This window comes from Cydia pomonella, chromosome 3 (genome assembly GCF_033807575.1).
Source record: "Cydia pomonella isolate Wapato2018A chromosome 3, ilCydPomo1, whole genome shotgun sequence".
NCBI classification, from domain to species: Eukaryota; Metazoa; Arthropoda; class Insecta; order Lepidoptera; family Tortricidae; genus Cydia; species Cydia pomonella.
In genome coordinates this window covers 16,557,085-16,573,688 of record NC_084705.1, presented here as the reverse complement: position 1 = coordinate 16,573,688, position 16,604 = coordinate 16,557,085, and the positions used below count along the sequence as shown (strand labels likewise).

Sequence of the window (16,604 nt, the reverse complement as noted above, 5' to 3'; positions counted from 1 at the left end):
ATAGAATTTGTTTTATTCATAAACACACAAACAGTAATAGACAGACATAAAAGAGAACATAGTGAGAGTAAAGTGTCACGAAATGGCCTCATCTCAGCATGTTGCTGGCGACTTCCAGCGCTGATCTTCCGATGAGACCATCGAGTAAAACAAGACACATTTAATATAAGACATTTAAGACATATTTAATATTTAAGTAAATAGGCGGCCCATGAATATATATGATCAAGTGCATTTGGTTTTCACAATAAAGTATAAGTTTTACTGTATTACGTGTACTAACATACGGTAAAAACTTATGTACACATTGATGGTAAAAACGTCATGGAACTCATGGACGACATCAGTAAAAAGTAATTAAGTAGGTACCTTTTTCGTTCCTTAATTTTGTTGTTTAATCGCTTACCTGAGATATGTTCTTAGCACATATTAGTTGAAAGCATTTCCTCCACACTTACACATTTAACATGCCGAGTAAAAGCAATTTGGCAGCTTTTACATAACATATTTGCCGAGAAAAAGCAGTGTGGCTGCATTTATAGAACAAATAATCGATTTAAGGCGCTATTGTTGCTATTAAAACACTAGAAGTGTTTTTACCCACTTTTACTCAAATCTTACAGCATCGATTTGCTTTTTATACAGCGCTTACTCGAGTTTTATAACACTCTAGTCTGTATAAAGTGCGCCTTTTTCGCGTCGAGTAAACGTTTACAGGACTTTTATTCGAGTGTTTTTATATTGTTTATAGCATCAAAAAGCGAAAATAGAAACGTTCTCTCGACTTTTATAGCTTATAGCACATAGATTTGCTAGTTGGGTGATCTCTTCCACCAAAAAGTCGAAGTTAGCCGACATCTGTATTTATTTAAACTATCGCCAAAATACTATTATAACATAAATACAAACATAAAATAGGCTAGAAATATGTAACTCACCTTTGAAAAACATATAAAAAACATTTTAGAAACTACTATTTATATAAAATATTTGAGGAGCCAACTCGCACATGTACGCAAGGAATTTTGTCGATATCAAAGTAGACTAGACTTAATTATTTTTTAAAGATTTGTATCAAACATTTTATCGTTTGAGGAGTAAAATCTATGTTTTAATTATTTGCTTGTGTACAGGAGAGACCCGGTATATGGCATTTTTAGTTGTTTTTTAGCATAATACAAATCAGCACTCCACAAATCAAATTCCACTTCATCCAATCTGCCTTCAAACAATTCGTAGCTGACCATAAAACTTTTTACCAACCGCCTCAGTCAAACGGTAGATCTATAGTTGCTCATCAATTTTTTTTTTTGAAAAAAAAAACCGACTTCAATGAGGTAGACCGGTGAAAGAAAGATTATTGTTGAGTTTTGATTTCATACAATGAAATTAAAAAGACGCCTAATTATATAGAAAAGGAGGTAAAAGGAGGTTTATCACTGCACCCACCTTGACACATTTTAGATTTGCTGGTTGACTGGTAAAATACTACAAATGTAAATGCTTGATTTGATGATGAAAATACTAAGATCACTACATATATGCCTTTAACATTTGAGGAGTTCCCTCGATTCCTCATGGATCCCATCGTCAGAACTCGAACTTGACATAAATTTGTCTTATAAATCTAATTTGCTTCACAATCACAGCGAAGAGGACAAATCGCCAAACGTGAACTATGCGTCGTTGAAGTGTTCCATTCTGATCATCATCAGCAATTCCACTTCATCAAATGTCACTTTTTAAATGTAAATGCTTAATTTGTTGATGAAAATACAAAAAACACTATATATGTATGCTCTTCACATTTGAAGAGTTCCCTCGATTCCTCATGGATCCCATCATCAGAACTGAGTTTTGACAAAAACGGGACCAATCTGTATATAGATTCAATCAAAAAAATAATTTTCAAAATCAGTTCAAAAATGACGGAGTTATGAAGTAACAAATATTAAAAGAAAAAAAAAAAACATACCAACCGAATTGATAACTATGATAACCTCCTTTTGAAATCTTGAAGTCGGTTAAAAAAGGATCATAATGTTGCCACAACAAAAGCATTATGTAGGAAAATAAATATTACTTTCGTGAAACGTATACTATTGTATTATCTATATTTTTCTATATCTTTGCATGTAAAGACACAATGTTACCATCCCTTTAAACATTAGGTATCCCAGGAACGTTCCCTTTAAAAATATACTACAGGCACATATAATGGACTTACAAAAGGGGATAACGAACAAAATATGATATTCAGATACGAGAGCTAGCTTTATCTTGGATATCAGACAGTCCGCTGGTCATATTATAGTACCTTACATTACAATATTTATAAGTTCCATTTTGCGTCTATTGGATCAATATTTCATTCTTCACAAAGAATTGGGTTAGGTTATTCTAGATTCGCCTTAGGCACTGAGCTTTAATGAAATCATAATTTTTAAGAAAAAAAAATGACTCAATTGAGGGAGACCGGTGAAAGAACGATTATTGTTGATTTGAGATTTCATACAATGAAATTAAAAACACAGCGTCCTACGCCTAATTATGTAGAAAAGGAGGTAACATGTTTTTTTTTTTTGCTACTGCACCCACCTTGGCACATTTCAGATTTGCCCTATGGTTGACTGGTAAGATACCTACCCGCAATAGGGTATTCGACTGTATTTAAGATAAAGTACCTGGGCGACCGAGCTTTGCTCGGTTATAACTATGTATTGTAATATGGTGGTCTATAGGTGATAATCTTAACTATATTTTTTTACTAAATTATACTTGTCTAAAACAATAAAAATTAAAAAATTATATATAAACTTGAACATATAAAAAAAAACAAAAGATAGTCACCGGGCGAGATTCGAACCCGTAACACTCGTTTAGCAGTCCGCATCTTAACCCGCTGGACCAGATGGACAGTGACCGACAACGCGAAATTAGCGACCATATTCTGCGTCGAAAGAAAAACGCATGAAAACTTGAAAACACGCGTTTTCCCAAACATAAGACTAATCTAGATAGATTGTATACCCCCAAAAACCCCCATATACCAAATTTCAGCGAAATCGTTAGAGCCGTTTCCGAGATCACAGAAATATATATATTTATATATATACAAGAATTGCTCGTTTAAAGGTATAAGATTATTTCAAACCATGCATGAAATAAAGCACCAGATAATTATTAAAAAAAACTAAATAGGATAGAAATATAAAAATGTGCCTTGAAAACCTAACTGCTTGGCAAAGAGAACAAATTGCCAAACGTGAAATATGCATCATTGAAGAGTTCCGTTCTGTTCATCATCAGCAATTCCACTTCATCAAATGTCACTTCTACAAAATAGGTACTTGATTTGTTAATGAAAATACTAATCACTATATATATGCCTTTAACATTTGAGGAGTTCCCTCGAGTCCTCATGGACCCCATCGTCAGAACTCGAACTTGACAAAAATTTGTCTTGAAAATCTAATTTGCTTAACAAACACAGCGAAGAGGACAAATCGCCAAACGTGTACTATGCGTCGTTGAAGTGTACCATTTTGATCATCATCAGCAGTTCCACTTCATCAAATGTCACTTTTTAAAATGTAAATGCTTGATTTGTTAAAGAAAATACAAATATCACTATATGTATGCCTTTCATATTTGAAGAGTTCACTCGATACCTCATGGACCCCATCGTCAGGACTCGAACCTGACAAAAATTTGTCTTGAAAATCTAATTTACTTAACAAACACAGCGAAGAGGAGAAATCGCCAAACGTGTACTATGCGTCGTTGAAGAATTCCATTCTGATTATCATCAGCAGTTCCACTTCATCAAATGTCACTTTTTTAAATGTAAATGCTTGATTTGTCCAAGAAAATACAAAAATCACTATATGTATGCCTTTCATATTTGAAGAGTTCCCTCGATTCCTCATGGACCCCATCGTCAGAACTGAGTTTTGACAAAAACGGGACCAATCTGTATATATATACATTCAAACAAAAAAATAATTTTCAAAATCGGTTCAGAAATGACGGAGTTATGGAGTAACAAACATTAAAAAAAAAAAAAAACAACCGAATTGATAACCTCCTCTTTTGAAATCTTGAAGTCGGTTAATAAAATACGGATTATTTATATCCATAATACTTAAAATGATAGCACAACCTAGTAAGAAACCCTAATAAAGCGAAACCATATTCGCACCTTGCCAGTATTTACGATCGAGAATAGCGAAAAGGTAAATACCGTGATTTCAAAGCACTATTGGGCCTATTTGAAGAACCCACAGTGATTTCCTGGCCCACCGATGTAGGTAAATGAAGAAATACGAACGCATAATATAAAACTTTTATAAGAACAACACATGCCACGTACTCGTAAATGGAATACGTTTAGAAACCGCATTCGTAACTTCCGCAATATAAGTTCCCGCTTACGGTCGTAGTACGTTCTCAAATCACACTTGGTACTAAGTTCGAGTTATGGACATTCGGTTTTGTGTTCTATTTAGTGCATTCAACTTACAATACTTCAAACTTGTAGGTATATTGAAGTATCATAACGGAGAACTATTGCTGTGGGCAACCAGATAAGCGTTTTGTTAGAATAGAATCAAAGTAATCTGATGATTTCAGCGTTTCTGGAAAATTTTACCTCTACTTCTCTAAGGGAGGTTAAAAGAGAGAAGGAACGGGGGCTAAGGGAGGTTAGGTAAGTTTAAAGGTGTGTAGTAAGGTTACATAGCAGAATGTGCAGGTCGCAAAATGTGCAGGCTACGTAAAATTAGCAAATCGCAAAATGTGCAGATCTCACAATGAGCAGATCGCAAAATGTGCAGATCTCACAACGAGCAGATCGCTAAAAGTGCAGATCTCACAATGAGCAGATCTCATAATGGGCAGATCGCAAAATGTGCAGATCTCGTAATGGGCAGATCGCAAAATGTGCAAGTAGATCTATGATGGTAGGTTTGTCATATGGTGACAAGACATGCATGAACCTGTTAATTTGGGACGACCGTCTTATCTCAAGGTAACACTGGTGAAGAATGCGTAACCACGCCCCGCAGGCCTCAAATTGTGTAGATTTTAAAATAGACAGTGCTGAATTTACTCTATTAAAAATATTATAATATTTAATGTAAATACCATTATTATCTACAGATGACAGTACCTACTTGAAATATAATAGTAACCCCTTGAAAGATAACGGACTATGATGTACTTATTGTAAAACCTTTTCACTTTGGCATACTATCCTTTTTGCTAGTTTTGACACATATTTTCTACCATGCTGGTCATTACATAGAAAAAAAACCATTTATTATGTCAACAGATTAATTATTGGTTTCATCTGAGTTTCTGTCGTTATTTAAGAAAAATATGGATATTCAATTAAGTATCAACCAAAAAGGGAAAAAGACATTGCTACACGAAAGTTATCGTTACAATTTGAAGAATAAAAATCCGAGTGGTAGCTATTTGTGGACATGCGTTAAAAGAAGTGATTGTTGTGCTTCTGTGACCACTAATCATTCGATGACTGAAATATTGCGGAGAAGTGTGCACACCTGTATATCGAATAAGGTGGATAATGAGATTTACATGATGATAAAAAAAACACAAAAGGATGTGTGTAACGATATGGGTTCTGTTCAACAAATTTATGAACACAATATGGAAGATTTATTGTTTCAAGATGATAAATATAGTGGCGAGTTGCCACCTTTTACAGCCGTTAGAGACACATTGCACAGACACAGAAAACGGTTTTTAAATTCAAATGTCACTAGTTTTAAACACCTAAAAGATGTGATTGTACCCAATAGCTTAGCAGAAAAATTTTTGGTGTGTGAAGATGGACAGGACGAAAAAATTTTAATTTTTTGTTCATCTGAAGGCAAGAAGATCATTAAGCATTCTGCATTTGACGCCTGCTTAGGTGACGGCACTTTTAAAGCTTGTCCCAGACCATTTACTCAGTTATACACAATCCATGTGGATTTGTATTCCGATGGTAACTCGACAAATGTTGTGCCCTTAATCTTTGCCCTTTTGCCTAACAAGAAGCAAAGCACATATGAACGTTTGTTTGAAATTTTAAGAGATAAAATACACTTCAATGTGCAAGAATACGTTTGCGATGCAGAAAGGGCTCCAATTAATGCTGTGTCAAAAATATATCCTGCAGCCACTGTACACATTTGCTACCAACATTATAAGAAAGCAGTATGGGATGTTGCTGAATCTTACGGTATCACTCAGTCAAGTGAACAAAGAAAGTTGGTACGTCAAATTTGTAATTTGCCAATGTTGCCCGATCAATTCATTGCCAGTGCTTGGTGTGACATCGTTAATGCTTTACCTGCCGAATTCAACCGTTTTATAGGATATTTTCAAACAAATTGGTATCCAAAATACAAACCTTCAATTTTAAGTTGTGCTGGTTCAAAACACAGAACTACAAATGTAATTGAAGGATGGCATCATCGGTTAAACGTTAAAATGACTAGAAAACCAACTTTATACAACTTCATACACAAATTAAGAAAAGAGAGTAAGCACGTGAATTCAAAAATCAAACAAACACTAAAACGGCATCTAAGTACTAACAGAAGATTGCGATACAGGGTTTTTGATAAAAAATACGAAACTATATTGGACGAATTAAAAAATAACAAAATCACATCTATTGAATTTTTGAAAAAAGTAATATTTTTGAAAAGTGCCTATTATAAATAAATATGAAAAACATAAAAAGCACCTGATATATGTAGTAGTTAGGTAAAACTGTTTTAGTAGTTAGTAGTTTTAAAAGAAGTTTTAAGTTGTCTCCTGTTAAGTTTAATTCAGTTATTTTATGTGCAATGTTTAGTTTATGATAATAAATTTTTAATATTGGTTGGGTTTGTTTTTAATTTTAAAACTTATTATGAACTTAGATTTTACGAGCAAATAAATACTTATGATGCAGTCTTATAAAATATACCTAAACTTATCTTTTCCGCCAAGAAACTTTTCCTCCAGGAAAAGGTTAAGGTCCAGGTAAGTTCGGGTGCGTTCCGCGGTACGCGGCTCCACTCTCATATTGAAACGTGACCCGCCCAGGTGAAGAGAATTCAAGACGACTTCTCACTCTCAATTTCTCATTCTCGTAGCTCTTAAAAACACATTGGCGTGCCAGTACACGTCGACGGCGGATCAAACCCGCGTGTACGAGTGACATATTGCGACCTGCACAATTTGCGATTTGCACATTTTGCGACCTACACATTTTACGATTTGCACATTTTGCGACCTGCACAATTTGCGATTTGCACATTTTGCGACCTGCACAATTTGCAATTTGCCCAAATTTCGATTTGCACCTTCTGCGATTTGCACTAGTGCACATTTTGCGACCTGCACATTTGATTATGACTTAAGAGGGATAGAAACTAGAACAGGCTGAGCACGGTTAGTGAATGAATAATTTTGGGCAACAGCTCTTATAATACGAGTATCGACCATAACTAATGGCATACGTAAGTACTTGCTGCACTACGGGAGCGTATGTATATATCACTAGTTAGTATTTAATCTTAAATGACACGCACCCTCCAGAACCTCAACAACTTTATGAAATACGCTTACTTTTAGCAGTTCACCCACGCAACGCTTCCTACTCGTAGATAAGTATTTAAACACCTCTCAAGAGCTCGATCACTTAATCATTTCCGACCCAAAAACCTGCACGTACCATACGTCTCAGTTTGTTTACACGGCCAACTCATTTTGTATTCTTTACCCGAATGTTCTAATAAAACTTTAGTGAGGTCGAGGATATACGAAAAACAAGGTACGATCAAAACGATGTGTGCTTAACATTACGTAAAGTGTTGCGAGTGAATCAAATAAGAACTACAAAGCCAAAACTTTACATTTATTTCAACTGTTATTCATTGAGAAAAGTTAAAGGTTATATTAGAGTGATTCAAAAATAAAAGTATTAATCTTCTCTCTCACTCTCACCCCATAATTTCATCCTACCTACTAAAATAATAATTAGTAATTAATTTGAGAATTTTTGACTAACATTTAGGGGTCGTTACCACCAGTACCACCTGCCAACTTTCCTGCAAAACTTTCTACAGTTACGTTCTTACTGCGATGTGTGATATGGTTTGCTTTAAGTAAGTTCCATGACAATATTTAGGTTCATATTATAATAGTTTATGTGTCTGCTACATATTAAAAAGCGTCATTTACGATAATATCGCCTTTGTTTAATGTCACACATTTTCAAATGTCACTAGCGACTCCTAAATATCAATTTGAAAATATTAAAATATCTAGAGTGTTTTCTAACGCAATAAATCATTTTTAGAGGTTGAGAGTAAAAATAATAATATAAATGTCGCCTTTCTTTGATTTCATAAATTTTCAAACGCCGGTAGGGACCCCTAAATAACAATTTAAAAATTTATATAAAGTATCTAGAGTATTTTCTAATGCAATAGATCATTTCTAGACGGTGAGAATAAAAAATAAAAATAAAATTGTTTTCATATATTACTGGCTGGTTAAGGTTAAAATTCATGAAGCAATTAAGATTTATTTTCATCTGGCAGTTCATAACTATAGTCGAGATTGGCCCTGTAGGCACTGGCAGTAACGGCACTGCCAATAATAAATAATACAACGTACAAGCAAAACAATGCAAGTAAAAGTTAATAATAGTCACATAGGGCCAGGCCCACACAGGAAATGAATAGTCGAAAAATTTAGGTAAAAATTAAAGTTCAGAATGAGGTAGAACTGCGTGGTGATTTCGTACCCTACACATACACTCCTTATTTGAAGAATCCCATACCTAGTATAGTCCCTCAAGAAAACCTCTATCACGAATTACTTAACAACGAGTCGTGCTTAAAACAAATATAGACACTAAGATCGACCTAATTATTTCTATTAGTTTTTGTTCACTTATTATGTAATTTAATGAATGTTTAATCGGTTATGCGATAGAGCCACGATAGCACAAATCTCAAGGCAAGAGAAAACGTCAAAAGTTCGTGTTTATGAGCTTTCGTCTTATGGAGGATTATCGACTTAGAGAGGTTTTTATAGGTTCTTGCTCTGCGTAAAGAGATTTCGATTTACAAAGGTTAAACTAGTACAAAAATCGTATTTTAGGTTCATAGTCATTACACAGATGGTAATATCTTATTTTGTTATTCGACTTACCGAACTAGTCAAGTATTTTAAATATTTCGAGATAAAATAAAACAAAGGACATTTTTTTCAAGATACAGAGGTCAAATATAATGTTGGAAAACTAATTCTATACTAGTTGCAGCTAGGGGCCTAGCCAAGCCAAAACAATCGTGTAAAGAAAACACCAATCGAAAATTAAATAGTGTATCGTCGGCTGAGAATACGTTAAAATAAAATCCGACATTAGCATAAACATATTTTCAACGTGTGAATTATGTTGACTGAGAATCGCAAATTAGAAAAGTGAAAAAACAAACATAAACAAAGGTTCGTAGAATGATATTTCAAGATATAAAGAGAACAATGAACGCCTTATTATTCTAATTATGTATGAGGTATGTCACTCATCAAAGCCCTCTGAAAGCCGGTTCTTAAAATAACAGTAAGCATTCGAAATCCCTGCCTGGTTCAACAAAGGGATCGCAAATCTCCTTTTGAATATTTGAATCTGACGAACCCTTTTACGATTTAGTTTTACTAACCTTTCACATCCTAACACCTGCATTCGAGATTGTAGTTGACTTTAATGGCGCAAGTCGGTGTCAAAACTGGCGAATGACGACAATAGATGTCGTGGTCGTTTACGATCAATGTTCCCATGGGAACGAATCGTTTGGCGCGATCGGCGCCATCTTGGTAATAAACTAGGAACTTATTAGAGACAAGGTCTGGAAGATGAACAATCATGACTGTTAACGCCATCTTTGTGGCTACTAAAACCCAGAGTAGTAGTAGTTAGTTGCCCACACAAAACGATTTGTTACGGTATAAATATCTTGGCGTATTTTATAACAAATGCTTGTATTCATTGATACAGTATAATTAACTGAATTCATAATCAGCCGAAAAAAATTGCCCAACAAAGGTAATGCCCGAACGGTTTGGGCAGGACTTTAGCTCCCAGTCTCGTTTCGGCCGTCGACAACGACAACTATCAAACATGACGAAATAATCTCAGAAAAAGACCGTATAATTGCAAAATATTAAGAAAAAAGGATGGCATATATTTCTTTCAGTGGGTTCTATTGATATTTTAACAGAACTAATGTGAATGCGTCGTAATTTCATTGTTTTAATAATTCATTTTGTTGATAAAAATTAACGGCTTGCACGGAACAAATATCTATGGAGTCATCATTAGATTTTTTTAATACCACGTCGGTGGCAATCACCCATATGGTCCATCTGGTGGTAAGCGGCCACCGTAGCATAGGTAGCGGTTCTGGCGACAGATTGGTGCAATGGTGTCATGGAGCACCTGGTTTTGTACCCTTGTGTACCCTTCAACGGCCAAGTCACACAACATTAAGTATAATAATAAAGAAATCGCAGTAAGGAACCTTAGACTTGGCACGACTTTGTCTAGATTTCATTACTTTTTAGAGATAAACAAGCAGCTCCATCGAGACTTGGCTAGTTTGTTTACAGAATGTTTTTGGTGGGATTCTATTGTCTTTGTCCCTTTCACGTCATTAGCAAAAAGAAAGAGACAAAAAAAGTGCATACGTAATTCAACGGTATATTGACAGTTTATAATAGACCCCCGAAATAAGTCAGACCGCATCGTTCCAAAATACCCTACGTAGTTTTCATTCGTAATAATTAACTAATGAAATAAAAGTTGAAAATTTAATAAAAACATCATATTTTACGTATTGTATTATACAACCAAAACAATGAACTTACTTATACAAATTTAAGCAATTGTTACGCAGTAAATAATTCTACTTAACTACTTTTAACGATCTCTACTATAGTTGATAAATAGTAGTATCCGCAATTCGGACAGTATCTTACAAAGTTTTTTACAAAAAGTTGTCGATTGAACTGTCAATTAATGTTCTTATATCATTATTTTCGTATTATTTTATTGAAATTTCTTTCGTTTTGTTTTATTGCGGTAATTAAAGTTAATTGTTAGAATACCTTCAGAAAACATGACAAACATGACAAACTTCAGAAAACGTGAAATATTGATGAAGATGTAATCCGACATTTTTTCAGGTAGTATTTTTTGATGGCTGACTCACGTGAAAAGTTTTGTGTACTACACGAGATCAAAGTTATTTATATCTCGTACGCTTTTGAGTCCCTTACTACGCTCCAGATTCTAAATTATAGAATCTTTCGCTTGCACGGGACTCAAAACAAGCACTCGAAGAAATATCAAACTTTGCTCTCTTGTTGTACAAATAACTATTTAATAGAATTCGTAATCAACCTTTTGAATGCATTACGTCATAAATAAAAAACGTCACTACACGCCAAGGTAAGATGCGCAAGCGAGCTAATGTAAACCTTTCTTGAAAGTGTCAAGTTTTGTTTGACAGCGTAGGTACGCCATTAAATCTATAGTTTGTCCTTGGCGATGTGGACACGACTAGTAACGATGACTTTTGGTGGTCTTGGAGATCAAAAGGTTAACATTATGTTTCAATTTAATATTTCCACTAAATCCTCAGCGTCGTGCACACTGGGTCGGGTCGCTGTCATAGCACGAGATAGCCATGACGAACTTTTAAAGCCAAGCCAATCGTGATTGATTTTAGAAAAGCGGACAGGCTATATCTAACTGTACGCTTACATTACGTTGCAAAAAAAGAAAGTTCTATACCCTGAATCATAATTAAATTCCATCAAATCCACCACTGTGTTGCCAGTAAAATTAAACGTTCCATAAATAGTAAATATATTATTGGCGAAAGAATGCACGTAAATAAATAATTTACTACTAATTTGAAATACAACATTTAAATGCTAAGTTCAAATAATTAGACTTATTAAAAAAGCAGTCCCATAAATTAATATTGAATTTAAACTATTTTGAGGTAGAAATGTTCGTTTTGAAATGGCAATACTTCAGGTCTAAACAACATTCGGTATTCCGTTTTATACAATAACATTATCGTCTTAAGATGTGTATTATTAGTATTATTACTATACCTTAAAACGTAAATTCGAAAACGAGAACTACAGGATAGTGTAATACGCCGTTATGGTTACCATGATAGATTTATGCCGGCCATGACACTCCCTTGTCAAGTCAAGTTGGCACTTCATTCGACATATGACGTCTGTTACTTATAGTATTTTTCAAACAGAAAGGGTAATCAGAAAAGAACAGATGTCATCTAAATTTTTTGCGAAGAGAATTTTGCGAGATTTGGCATTTTAAAATTATAAATTGTATGTAGATGCCACCTCACCCAGCGTACCCAGCATTTTTTATAAATACTCTAGTCCCCAACTGAGTAAGGCTTGTACTGTATAAATGATAAATGCTTAAAGATTAAGTGCGTAATTTTGTACGTATAGTGAATAAATATTTACTTATATACATAACTAACATAACAAACATCTAAGAGTCGAAGTACAGGCGACACATTTAACAAAAACCCTTCATTTATGTAGTTGGCAGCGTTTCATTAAAGGTATAGAAAATGGAATGACCGAAATCGGGTTTCGGTCACATATTTTGACGTAATTCCTGTATTCCATACAAAAACGGTTTTATTATGTTCGTAATAATATTTTTTATGATTCCAAAAAGGTTGCTGACATCTGGTCCGTCATACTGACGTTGGCAGATGTCATTGTGACAGTGACATTTCTTGGTAGATTTGATGGAATTTAATTATAAATTAGGGTATAGTAAATGTTGATCAAAAAGAAAATTATTCGACAAATTGAAATTACTTCAAGTAATCTTGGTTTTTAAAGTCGTTTTATTTTATCTGTACGTAAGTTCTTCTAAAGTAGTATGTACTGCATGACGTCATGCAAAACCAAAACCAATCATATCTCTCTCTCACTCTAGTTATTAATAAAAAATATATATTATATTTCCTATATTGATATTTTTATTTAAAGAAAATAATATTATAATAATTTGTATACTTAAAGCGACTCCATTCACTCGCTATTCATTTTGACGTTTATACAATGTTCAACATACGGAAGCGTTATAGGGAGCGTGCATGAACTATAGGAGGCAGCACAGGAGCCGTCAGATTTTTGGCGCGAGGCGTAAATGTGATGTTTATTGTTCCAATGTAGCCCACAAGATGGCAGAACCTACTATGCACAAGAAAACACGTGACGTGTAAATTTACATGTTTACCTATTGTTCCGATTCAGGCCAAAAGATGGCAGACCCTCCAACGCGCACGGTCCCTATTAACCTGTGAAGTATTCAATTGTTTGCAACGTGCGTTTGCAATTTTGGCACTTAAAGTTTTTAGCATTACGTTTATGAAATACTTTATTTGACTTAAATTATAAAGAAGCGTTTATTAGCATCTATTATTATGTATTATTATTTAATGTCGGTTTGCTCCATATATTTTGACATATTTCTTGGACATTGGCCGTCCATTTATTTTAATGTCAATGCTTGCATTCAAGTAAATTGTGATAATTTGATTCAACGCAGCAATCATCATCATCATATCAGCCTTTTATCGCCCACTGCTGAGCATAGGCCTCTCTTCTAGTACGCCACTTATCCCGGTCCCGAGCCAATCTCATCCAGAAGTGACCCGCAGTCTTCCGAATGCCGTCCACCCAACGAGCCAACGGACACCAGGCACTCCTTTCGTCTGAAAGCGGCCACCATTCCGTTAGCATTTTGGCCCACCTGCCATCACTCTGCCTGGCAACATGTCCTGCCCAGCTCCATTTTAATTTGGTAATGACGTGTCCGACGTCTTGCACCTTGGTGCGACGTCGGATCTCGACATTTCTCACTCGGTCTTGAAGTTTGATGCCGAGCATGGCGCGCTCCATGGCTGTCTGTGCCACTCGAATTTTATGCACAGTCTCCTTAGTGAGCGTCCATGTCTCGGCACCGTAGGTCATGGTGGGCAGGACACATTGGTTAAAGAGGCGAGTTTTCAGGCATTGTGGAATGTTAACGGGTTTGAGAATGTCCGCCAGTTTATTGAATGCCGCCCAACCCAGCTGGATCCTCCTGGAGATCTCCTTCCGTTGGTGTGTTTTGTCAAAAGATAGAATATGTCCAAGATAGACGTATTGCTCGACCACCTCCAGTACTTCGTTCCCAACCATAATAGTTGGAATCGATTCACCAGAGATGTTCGTCATAACTTTAGTCTTGGACATATTCGTCTTAAGACCAATCTTCAAAGAAGCATGGTAAAGGCTTTCAACCATGACTTGAAGATCTTCCAGGGTCTCGGCGAACAATACAATGTGATCGGCAAATCTGAGATGCGACAAGAAGACACCATGGATATTGATACCAGTTCTGTCCCATGCAAGCGTTTTTATGACGTCTTCTAGTACCGCCGTGAAAAGCTTGGGTGAAATGGTATCCCCTTGACGCACTCCCCTTTTGATGAATATTGGGTTGCTGAGTTTGTAAAGCCGGACTTGCATTGTTGCCGAGCTATATAGCTCCCGGAGCACATCCACGCAGCAATAATCTACAGGAAGCTACTGGTTTTAACCGAGAAAAGCATTGATGTAAAGCAATGTTTATGTACCTATACCTAATGAATAAATATCCTTTTAAAGAAGAAAAGTTTTTATAATTCCACGAAGTCCGTAAAAAATTAAACATATTTGGGGCCCTCCGTTGTCATCCCAATAGACGAACACGTATTGCAATATCGTGGTTGAACTCATACCAACTAGCCCGTGTATTCATCGCCGACTCGAGTTAGGTAGTCGCGTCGGTTAGGTAGGTCAAAGTCGACAATGTCGTATTATTGAAACGAAAAAGTCTTAATAGTAGAAGACGTGTAAAGTGTTCGAATTGAACAGCCGAGCCGATGTCTCCGTGCCGTACGGCAGCGTACAAAGCGGCCGACCACCGGCGACCGGTCGTCTCGGTCGGCACTTACCTTGATATGCGGCAGCGCCAGCGCCCGGCGGAGGTCGTGGATGGCGGCGGCGGTGGTGACGGAGGCGGCGGCGGGCCCGGCCGGGTTGTGGCGCGGGCGCGCGGCCGCGTCCAGCGCCTGGCGGCAGCGCTGCCGGCCCTCGGCCGCCGGCGCGCGCCCCGAGCTCACCACCACCGTGCACGCGATGCGGTCGTATACCTATACGACAGATTTATTTATTTTATTTTTAAAGTACTGTAGGTTCAGATAATAGTTTTTTTCACTCCACTGTTTGGAAATGTGGCAATAGATGGTCTAAAACTAAGCTGGAAAGTAGGCAATAGCTGTAGCACCTGAACCACCACTTAGCCCTTGACTCGCGTATGGTAACTGAAGCGATATTATTATTTTTTCAATAATTCATTACAGCGCCATTCCATGTAGGGTGACTGAATTACATTGGTATTAGGCGTGCTTTTGTAAGATATTTAAAATACATATTATGTCTCATAACTTTGACATTATATATTAGACCATGGTACATGTTACCTACAGTGCATATTCATTCTAGAAATGTCAACCGGTAAAACCCTACTGGAATAGAAAGTTGTTAATGATGTATGCCGTGTTGTAACTTACTATGAATGTGTGAGTTTGGCGACGCTGGGTTTCATACTAAAAAGCTGCATTTCACGTCCACTGGTTTATTAATTCGTTGAGTGCACGCTTGTCGACCGCCATACATTTGTGGCGTTAGCGTCGAGCGTGCATGATCTTGACGAACGGAGCGTGTCGTGGCTCTTGGGTTATATGCCACTTATTTCATTATGTGACCTCACCTCGAGCAGCGCTCGTAGTTGCAGGTCGTCCAACACGCTGTGAAACAGGTCGGGGTCCAAGAACCCGGGCCCGTCCTGCAGCACCGCCACGTCGTCCAACGATTCCACCACGAGATTGACAGCTAGAACAACATTCATTTTTCAACAAGAAAGCCGAACTAGTGCATCAACCGCGCGGCTGACGCTTAGTCGTTATACCGCCCTAAAGAGGTGAATTCAATAATATTGAAAGTAAGTCATGGAATAGACGAATTGCCACCTGTACTTGTCAAGAAATGTGTAGATGAACTAACTTCACCTTTGAATTTATTAATCAACCAGTCTTTTAGTACAGGAATCTTCCCAAATATGGATTAATAATCTGTAACTAAGCCGTTACATAAAAAAGTTAAAAGCATACCCCAACAATTACCGCCCAGTGGCGGTGTTGCCGACGTCCTGTAAGATATTTGATTCCGCAAATTCCGCAATGAACAAATGCGTACGAGAGGTGATCCAAAAGTAATGATAATCAACATGAAAGACACATCAAATAAACATATTAAAAAATAATAACAAACAGACTATCTTTGTTATTATTATTATAGAGGAGGCAAACGAGCAGACGGATGACCTCTTAATAGGTTTCTTAATAAGCTTACTTATCGTTCCTCTAGACGTTCAGTTCATT

At 36.4% G+C, this 16,604-nt stretch overlaps 1 protein-coding gene across 5 annotated transcripts in view; it reads right to left on the bottom strand.

The window, feature by feature from the left end:
• LOC133516187 (peripheral plasma membrane protein CASK) overlaps positions 1 to 16,604 on the bottom strand; it is a 381,125-nt gene that overhangs the window by 350,198 nt on the left and 14,323 nt on the right. For all 5 annotated transcript variants that reach the window (XM_061848974.1, XM_061848975.1, XM_061848977.1 and 2 more), the window contains 2 exons: positions 15,935 to 16,056; positions 15,117 to 15,314 (listed from right to left, as the gene is read on the bottom strand). In XM_061848974.1, the coding sequence (XP_061704958.1) occupies positions 15,117 to 15,314; positions 15,935 to 16,056 (320 nt within the window). The remainder of the gene's footprint in view (positions 1 to 15,116; positions 15,315 to 15,934; positions 16,057 to 16,604) is intronic.